At 44.0% G+C, this 10,000-nt stretch overlaps 1 protein-coding gene across 5 annotated transcripts in view; it reads left to right on the plus strand.

Moving 5' to 3' along the window:
• The window catches only part of sema5bb (sema domain, seven thrombospondin repeats (type 1 and type 1-like), transmembrane domain (TM) and short cytoplasmic domain, (semaphorin) 5Bb), a 50,368-nt gene that overhangs the window by 26,117 nt on the left and 14,251 nt on the right, over window positions 1-10,000 (plus strand). For all 5 annotated transcript variants that reach the window (XM_026998800.3, XM_026998801.3, XM_035524793.2 and 2 more), the window contains 8 exons: window positions 477-539; window positions 917-1,229; window positions 1,394-1,679; window positions 2,787-2,922; window positions 3,451-3,658; window positions 5,501-5,708; window positions 7,110-7,227; window positions 8,796-8,980. In XM_026998800.3, coding sequence (XP_026854601.2) covers window positions 477-539; window positions 917-1,229; window positions 1,394-1,679; window positions 2,787-2,922; window positions 3,451-3,658; window positions 5,501-5,708; window positions 7,110-7,227; window positions 8,796-8,980 — 1,517 coding nt within the window. The remainder of the gene's footprint in view (window positions 1-476; window positions 540-916; window positions 1,230-1,393; window positions 1,680-2,786; window positions 2,923-3,450; window positions 3,659-5,500; window positions 5,709-7,109; window positions 7,228-8,795; window positions 8,981-10,000) is intronic.

Consider the following 10,000-nt stretch of genomic DNA (forward strand, 5'->3'; position numbering starts at 1 on the left):
GAGTTGTAAGTTGCTTTGGATAAAAGTGTCAGATAAATGATGTGATGTGAGGAGTGTACTCAGAAGACCAGGAAGTGACTGCTGGTTATTTGAGTGGGGCAGAGCTCTGTGAGAGGGTAATGGAGGACGTCGGCATTTCTGGAGCTGACGAGAGGTTTTTCTGTTTCGATGTTCATCTGTATGCATTTACAAACCAAACTCACACACATACATTCACACATACACACATGATGAATTGGCATGTGGTGTCTGAGTTAGCCACTCTGTGATAAAACTAGAGTTACACTTTCTGTGAGGTGAGATCTCTGAGGTGAACTCTCTTTGAGGTGAGATCTCTGTGAAAACAATCCACTCATTTGTCCTCAAGTTTGAACAGTGAAAAGATTCCCTCAGTGCTACTGTGTTATCCCACCCTGTATGTGTGTGTGTGAACTGTGTGTTTGGTGTAACTGTGTATTGTCTTATTTCTGTTATAGGGTACCGAGTGGGGGGTAGATGAAGAGACACGGAGGTCCTGTCAAAGCAAAGGAAAGACAGAGGTGAGAGACGTGGAGGGGTATCAGTGTGGCGGGGTATCAGTGTGGGTGGGGTATCAGTGTGACGGGGTATCAGTGTGGGCGGGGAATCGGGGGGGTATCAGTGGGGGGCGTATCAGTGTGGGCAGGGTATCAATGTGTGTGTGTGTGTGTGTGTGTGTTTGGGGTGGGGGGTTACCAGTGGGGGTGGGGTGTCTGGGGGCCATTGCTAGGATTTAACAGAACTCTCTAGAAGTGTTCACAAGGGGTTGGGTGTGTAAAATTAATCACAACCATTTATTGACACCCTAACCCTTCTCTCTCTCTCTCTCTCCCTCAACCTTCTCTCTCTCCCACTCTCTCTCTCCCACTCCCTCTTTTCCTCTCTCTCTCTCTCTCAGGAGGAGTGTCAGAATTATGTGCGTGTGCTTCTGCTGACTGGTGTACGTCTCTTCACCTGTGGCACAAACGCATTCTCGCCCACCTGCACCACACGCCCCCTCTCTGACCTCGCCCAGGTGGTCCACACGGTTAATGGGGTCGCCCGCTGCCCCTACGACCCGAGGCACAACTCCACTGCCATGGTAACGGAGAGTGGCGAGTTCTACGCTGCTACCGTCATCGACTTCTCTGGCCGAGACCCTGTGATCTACCGCAGCATGGGCAGTCGGCCTCCGCTGCGTACGGCCCAGTACAACTCCAGATGGCTGAACGGTAACACATACTGGACACGCAGTCTCACGCACACAACCCTAACACAGGAGGTTACGAACACCCCAGCGCTGAGGGTAGCCAGATACTTCTCACTCTCTCTCCCCCTCTCACTCTGCCTCTCTCACTCTTTCTCTCCCTCTCTGCCCCCCTCTCTCTCTATCCAGAGCCTCACTTCATCTCTGCGTATGAGGTGGGCCACTTCACCTACGTGTTCTTGCGTGAGACAGCTGTGGAGCAGGATTGTGGGAAGGCCGTGTTCTCGCGTGTGGCTCGCGTGTGCCAGAATGACGTGGGTGGGCGTTTCCTCCTGGAGGACACGTGGACCACATTCATGAAGGCGCGTCTGAACTGCTCCCGCACGGGCGACGCCCCCTTCTACTACCATGAACTGCAGAGCACCTTCTACCTGCCCGAGCAGGACCTGATCTACGGCGTCTTCACCACCAACGCGTCAGTCAGTCCTCCACCCCTCCCCTCCTCTCTCTCTCTCCTCCACCCCTCCCCTCCTCTCTCTCTCTCCTCCATGCCTCCCCTCTCTCCTCCACTCCTCCTCTCTCTCTGATCCATCTGTTCTCTCTTGTTTTGTATCAGTTTCTCTCTCTTTCTGTCAACTGAGGTACTAATTCATTTCCTCAGAGTGGCAGATAATAATTGTCTTCTTAATTGTTCGATGTTGCTGCAGGTAATTTCAGAAATACATTTTGAAACTGCTATTATTTATACAGGACTAATGTTAATCCACGACTAATGTTAAAACATGACTAATGTTAATCCATGACTAATGTTAAAACATGACTAATGTTAATCCACGACTAATGTTAAAACATGACTAATGTTAATCCATGACTAATGTTAAAACATGACTAATGTTAATCCACGACTAATGTTAAAACATGACTAATGTTAATCCACGACTAATGTTAAAACATGACTAATGTTAATCCACGACTAATGTTAAAACATGACTAATGTTAATCCACGACTAATGTTAAAACATGACTAATGTTAATCCATGACTAATGTTAAAACATGACTAATGTTAATCCACGACTAATGTTAAAACATGACTAATGTTAATCCACGACTAATGTTAAAACATGACTAATGTTAATCCATGACTAATGGTAAAACATGACTAATGTTAATCCACGACTAATGTTAAAACATGACTAATGTTAATCCACGACTAATGTTAAAACATGACTAATGTTAATCCATGACTAATGTTAAAACATGACTAATGTTAATCCACGACTAATGTTAAAACATGACTAATGTTAATCCACGACTAATGAGGTTGCCTAGAAGAACAGCATTTAATATGCTGTCCTGCAGTCAGACATCTGTCTCACTGCCGCCTGTCTCTCTGTGGTCAGACATCTGTCTCACTGCTGCCTGTCTCTCTGTGGTCAGACATCTGTCTCACTGCCGCCTGTCTCTCTGTGGTCAGACATCTGTCTCACTGCCGCCTGTCTCTCTGTGGTCAGACATCTGTCTCACTGCCGCCTGTCTCTCTATGGTCAGACATCTGTCTCACTGCTGCCTGTCTCTCTGCAGGAACAGCATTGCTGCATCTGCCATCTGTGCATTCAACCTCAGCGCCATTTCTCAGGCCTTCAGTGGCCCCTTCCGCTACCAGGAGACCCTGCGGACAACCTGGCTTTCCACCCCCAACCCCCTGCCCAACTTCCAGGTGCAGAATTTCCCCACTTCTGATCACAGTTAAACTTTTTCTTTAGAGCCGCAGGGTTTCACACATCAGCTCCTGGACAACGTTAATATACTGGCATCATATAACAGAATCCTTGCCAATACACTCAAAACCATGATTGAATCGTGAATGAATCATGAACGAATCGTGAAAGAATTCTGACTGAATCATGAATGAATCACATGGTCACTCAGTGGTTAAGGTACTTGACTAGTAATCAGAAGGTTGCTGGTTCAAGTCCCACCACTGCCAAGTTGCCACTGTTTGCCCCTGAGCAAGATCCTTAACCTGCAATTATTCAAGTTGTACTCAGTCATAATTGTGAGCTAAATTCCATAAATGTGAATGCATGTTGCTCTTCTGTTATATGCTAAATGTGAATGAATTGTGAATGAGTCGTCCTGTCCCTTCTCAAGTCCTCAGATGTATCTCTCCTTCTGTCCTGCTCTCTCGCCATGCCTCCTCTTGTTTGCTCTGTCTGTTCTATTCTCTCTCTCCGCTTCATCTCAGTGTGCTACGGTAGGTGACGGGGGTCCAGGGGGGAATCTGACGGAGCGAAGCCTGCAGGATGCCCAGCGGTTAGTGTTGATGAGTGAGGCGGTGCAGCCTGTGTCCACAGACCCGCTTGTCAGCCAGGGCGGCGTACGCTTCTCCAGGCTGGCCGTGGACGTCGTGCAGGGACGTGACACGCTTCACCACGTCCTCTATATCGGCACAGGTGAGGTGAGACACCGAGGGACTTCGCCCTCTACAGACTCCTGCAACACTTGCTTGGTAAACTGATTAGGGGCCTATAATACACTAGTATATTAAAAAGACTTATTTTAGACTCTCTAAGAGACATAGAGTCACACACACACCTGGACACAGAGGTGTTTACCTTTAGCACATTTTAAACATAACACAGATATTTTTAGCACAGTTTAAACATAGCACAGATATTTTTAGCACAGTTTACTGCCAAGAATGAAGTAGCTCAGAATATCTGCTGAACCATCGAAACCAGAGATTTGAGTCTTTCTGAAACATGGTTACATAAGTCTGTTTCCTGTATTGACTTTTGGCAAGGTTGGATGTCTAAAGGTGGACTGGAATTTTATTGAAGACCACCAGTGCTGTGTTGCCTTAGAAAAGTGTTACCAAGCAATTTGCTTTATTAAACTATCAAACAACTAACGCCTCTGTTGGGGACTGTTTGGACCGATGTCTTGGCACCTTCTGATCTGAGATGATCTGAGCTGGACACACGTGATCCTAATATTCCGGTTAAGGCTAAAGCTGATTGGTGTTATTTTTATTAATTCACCACATTGGTATCATTTTGGTGTGTTTTATAATGTCCTTAGTGTTCACTGTTTTAGTGCTTGTGTTCGTAAAGGTCACTCTGGTAAATTGCCTAGACAAATTAGTCAAAGTTTTCAAAACATTGTAACATTGAAGTGCTGAACCTGGTAGAGGTGACCTAGCACAGAGTCAGTCTGATACCTACTGTGATTTATCATATCACTTCTTGGTTTTATTGTGATTTGGCAGCGTTGCTTGGTAAAGAATGTCGTACTAGATCTCTGACAAAGGCAAATATCATCAGATCTGGAACGAGGCAATGCAAATAGTTGAAATTATTTTAAAGATTAAATTCATAAATACTTTTTAGAAAATATTGAGACAATTAGAAAATAGCTCTTCAGACATGGCTTTGTCAGTCAGAACAGATAATAATCTGGTTACCAACAGCAATTGCATCACATCTTTTCAGTCATTGTTTAGAAAGTCTGGGCATGTCTCTGAGTCTACTCACTGTAGCTGTCGAGGCCCCTTCACCCTGTGCCAGTTCATACCCCCCTTCAGTGACTTGTTTTGTACCTGTGTCTTGTTTGGATAAACCCTCGCACATGATTGGACTTGGTCTCTCCCTGAAGGGTTTTAAGGGAGCTTCTCTCTTTGGACCACAGAAAGCCACCTGGGTCAGATGGATTTGCCCTGTTCTGTTTTATAATTTCACTCTAATCATTGCAGCACCTCTAACAGAGATTAGTAACGGAGTAACAGAGATTTTTAATCTCTAACAGAGATTAGCAACAGAGTAACATATTTTTAATCTCTAACAGATTTTTAATCTTTAACAGAGATTAGCAACAGAATAACAGATTTTTAATCTCTAACAGAGATTAGCAACAGAGTAACAGAGATTTTTTAATGTCTAACAGATTAGTAACAGAGATTTTTCATCTTTAACAGATTAGCAACAGAGTAACAGAGATTTAATCTCTAACAGAGATTAGTAACAAAGATTTTTACTCTCTAACAGAGAGCAGCAACGGAGTAACAGAGATTGTTAATCTCTAACAAATTAGTAACAGAGTAGCAGATTTTTAAATCTCTAACAGAGATTAGTAACAGAGATTTTTAATCTCTCCGTTTGAGCTTCTGAACCTCCTGCCAATGGAAAGCAGCTGTTGTTCGTCCTCTTTTGTGTGACACGGTCGGACATAAATTCTATTTCCTCAGCACTCAGAGGCTATGACCATAACTTTTTGTCTGCTCTTTTTCATCCAATCAGAACATGGCACAATTATAAAGGCACTCTCCATATCCAATAAGAGTCTACGTGGGTGTTACCTTGAAGAGATGAATCTCCTTCCAGAAGATCAGCGAGAGCCAGTCCTCAATCTGCAGCTCCTGCAAAGTGACAGGTCCCTGTTTGTAGGGCTAAGGAGCAGAGTTCTGAAGGTCCCATTGGAGAGATGCTCCACGTATGAAAGTCAAAGGTGAGGCCACACACACACACACACACACACAAACACAAATGCAATGCTTATACTTTGTGCAGAATCTTTAAAAGCTATGGTAATGGATCTGTCCTCTGAAGCACTGCTACTAACAAGCTCTACTCCTTAACGATCTTTTAACCCCTTAATGAGCTCTACTCCTTAACGATCTTTTAACTTCTTAACAAGCTCTTAACTCCTTAACGAGCTCTATTCCTTAACGAGTCCAAATGTAACAGCATGAGGATTGAGCTGTTTTGCTGCACATAACTGGAAAAAACTGCCAGAAGATCTTAGATGTGCCCCAAACGTAGAAACATGTACATTCAGGTTAAAAACTTTCTCTTTCCATGTGGCCATGATGGAGCTCTAAAATGTGCACTAGACGTCAGTTCTTAAATGAGACAGGAGACAGGCAACCACAGTAATGAGGCTTAATAAGTGAGTGTTTCATATGTGTGTGAGTGTTTCATGTGTGTGTGTTTCATATGTATGTATGCACGTGTTTCACTATCAAACACATATTCCACTCTAATCCAAAAACTCTGTGGCTGCTGCCATTCTAATCCGACAAAGATTACCTGTAATGTGAGACTTTCAGAGACAGTTTCACTTTCAGAGTCAGATTTTGTGTGTCAGTATATGTGTGCGATTTTGTATGTGTGTGTGTGTGTTCTCAGCTATCCAGAACATATGTGTTACAGATGTCTCATTCTGTCAGTTTGTTATTAGATGCTGCGACTCACTGGTGTGTGACAAAGACCCTGCTGTGTGTGTGTGTGTGTGTATGTGTGTGTGTGTGTGTGTGTGTGTGTGTGTTGTGTGTGTGTGTGTGTGTGTTGTGTATGTGTGTGTGTGTGTGTTGTGTGTGTGTGTGTGTGTGTTGTGTATGTGTGTGTGTGTGTGTGTGTGTGTGTGTGTGTGTGTGCGTCTGTGTGTGTGTTGTGTGTGTGTGTGTGTGTGTGTGTGTAACTGCCATCTTAGACTATTCTGCTGTCACATTCACACGTCTACTGGGATACTGAGAGAAACTGAACTGAGAACAACACACCGCTTCCACGATAACAGATTTAAATGGATCAATCTGTGATTGTCTCCTCACAACCTCAGCAAAGGACCAATCAATTCTAATGAAATAAACAGATATAAACAGGGACTGCAATGGGTTTCATAACGTGGTGAATTTGGTGCGCATGTTAACGCTATCACTCCTACCCGTGCAAAAATATAAAGGGACTTGGAGGATGTGTGTATGTGTCCTTGTGCATGTTGTTTAAGCACTTTCATATAATTAAATAACAACAAGCTTTTTGCAATGTTAATTTGTGTGTGTGTGTGTGTGTGTGTGTGTGTGTGTGTGTGTGTGTGTGTGTGTGTGTGTGTGTGTGTACTTTCCTGTAGGAAATGTCTGGGTGCGAGGGACCCCTATTGTGGGTGGGACAGGAAGCAGAAACGCTGCACTACAATTGAGGACAGTTCCAATATGAGCCAGTGGACCCAGAACATCACGCAGTGCCCTGTAAGACCCTAACCCTAACTCCTTTAGTGTGTAAGACCCTAACCGTAACCCCTTTAGTGTGTAAGACCTTAACCGTAACCCCTTTAGTGTGTAAGACCCTAACCCCTTTAGTGTGTAAGACCCTAACCCTAACCCTTTAGTGTGTAAGACCCTAACCCTACCTCTTTTAGTGTGTAAAACCCTAACCCCTTTAGTGTGTAAAACCCTAACCCCTTTAGTGTGTAAGACCCTAACCCTAACCCCTTTAGTGTGTAAGACCCTAACCCTAACCCCTTTAGTGTGTAAGACCCTAACCCCTTTAGTGTTTAAGACCCTAACCCAAACCCCTTTAGGGTCTAACACCCTAACCCAAACCATTTTAGTGTCTTAAGACCCTAACTGTAACCTCTTTAATGTCTAAGACCCTAACCCTAACCCTTTTACTGTGTAAGACCCTAACCCTAACCCCTTTAGTGTGTAAGACCCTAACCCTAACCCCTTTAGTGTGTAAGACCCTAAACCTAACTCCTTTAGTGTGTAAGACCCTAACCCTAACCCCTTTAGTGTGTAAGACTCTAACCCTAACCCCTTTAGTGTGTAAGACCCTAACCCCTTTAGTGTGTAAGACCCTAACCCCTTTAGTGTCTAAAACCCTAACCCCTTTAGTGTGTAAGACCCTAACCCAAACCCCTTTAGGGTCTAACACCCTAACCTCAAACCATTTTAGTGTCTTAAGACCCTAACTGTAACCTCTTTAATGTCTAAGACCCTAACCCTAACCCTTTTAGTGTGTAAGACCCTAACCCTTTAGTGTGTAAGACCCTAACCCTAACCCCTTTAGTGTTTAAGACCCTAACCCAAACCCCTTTAGGGTCTAACACCCTAACCCAAACCATTTTAGTGTCTTAAGACCCTAACTGTAACCTCTTTAATGTCTAAGACCCTAACCCTAACCCTTTTAGTGTGTAAGACCCTAACCCTAACCCTTTAGTGTGTAAGACCCTAACTTTAACTCCTTTAGTGTGTAAAACCCTAACCCCTTTAGTGTGTAAGACCCTAACCCTAACCCCTTTAGTGTGTAAGACCCTAACCCTAACCCCTTTAGTGTGTAAGACCCTAACCCCTTTAGTGTTTAAGACCCTAACCCAAACCCATTTAGGGTCTAACACCCTAACCCAAACCATTTTAGTGTCTTAAGACCCTAACTGTAACCTCTTTAATGTCTAAGACCCTAACCCTAACCCTTTTAGTGTGTAAGACCCTAACCCTAACCCTTTAGTGTGTAAGACCCTAACTCTAACTCCTTTAGTGTGTAAGACCCTAACCCCTTTAGTGTGTAAGACCCTAATCCTAACTCCTTTAGTGTGTAAGATCCTAACCCTAACTCCTTTAGTGTGTAAGACCCTAACCCTAACCCCTTTAGTGTGTAAGACCCTAACCCTAAGCCCTTTAGTGTGTAAGACCCTAATCCTAACTCCTTTAGTGTGTAAGACCCTAACCCTAACTCCTTTAGTGTGTAAGACCCTAACCCTAAGCCCTTTACAAGCTCAGTGTTTTTCTGTCATTCTTCCTGATTCTAATTTCTACAGGAACAAAACCTCACTCAAGATGGCAACTTTGGCCCATGGTCACCATGGCAGTCTTGTAGCCATGACGATGGGGGGGAAAGTACGAGTGCCTGCCAGTGTCGCGCTCGTGTTTGTGATAACCCCGCCCCTCGCTGTGGGGGGGCGGAGTGTGAGGGACCCCTGATAGAGGTGGCCAACTGCTCCAGGTATAACACCCTCAATATGAATAATCCCAGCTGCTCTGAGTATAGGAGGTACAGGTATGATAGTCCTAGTATCATATGATCTGTGGTAGAACGCTCAAAATCATAACATCACCATGTATAGATTGAAGATTTAAAAAAAAAACATCACCACCTGCTCAAGGTACCAAACCATAAATACCTTAAGTAAGTACGTTTTGACTTATGAACCATGTTTAAAACAGCAGGTCTGTTTTGGTGCTGTAGAGAGTCATTCCTGCTCATTATATACAGGTATACAGGTATCCCAACATTCTTAGAATATCTCATTCTGCTGTTTACAAAGTCTCAAGTATAGAAATATGTTTATGTTTGGCATTGAAAACATACACAGAGCAAAAACAGTGGGAATCCTGTTGGGATCTAAGTATCATATCAGTACCTGGTTTTAGTCTGTTTTAGTTAGGACAGGTACGTATCATCACCTGGTCTAAACAGCAATACCAAGTCCTCAATACCACATCAGCACCTTGCAAGACAGCAGGTGTAGACAGAAGAGGAGAGGAACCGGCACGGAGCCGTGAGGAACCTCCGTGGAAAGTGTGTCTGAAGCAGGTGTGGGACCCCTAATGTCACCTGATATGACTGTCCTGCTTTCACAATGGCTGTGAATGTCCAAGTACTTGAGAAGGGATCACAAGGGATTATTCAGGATGGAAGTGTGCCAGTGTGTGTGTGTGTGTGTGTGTGTGTGCGTGTGTACTTTTGCTGTCTGCTTTAGCTCACTCCCTTATGATTAGTGTTCTGCATCTCTGCCATGTGAATGTTGTAGTTATTCATATAATGTCCCCCATGCTGTGTGATCACGACTGTCTGGAGGAACATGAGATTTCTGGGAACAGCAGGCAGGTGAAGAGACAAACGTCATCTGGGAGCAGCTGGGCTATTTTCACCTGGTATATGTGCTCAATTTAAATTTATCTACAAGAAAAATGTATTAAATAAAGTCCTGTGGGTGTGTGTGTGTGTGCTTGCACATGTGTA

The sequence above is a fragment of the Electrophorus electricus genome, chromosome 7 (assembly GCF_041902795.1).
Source record: "Electrophorus electricus isolate QZ-2024a chromosome 7, ASM4190279v1, whole genome shotgun sequence".
NCBI lineage: Eukaryota > Metazoa > Chordata > Actinopteri > Gymnotiformes > Gymnotidae > Electrophorus > Electrophorus electricus.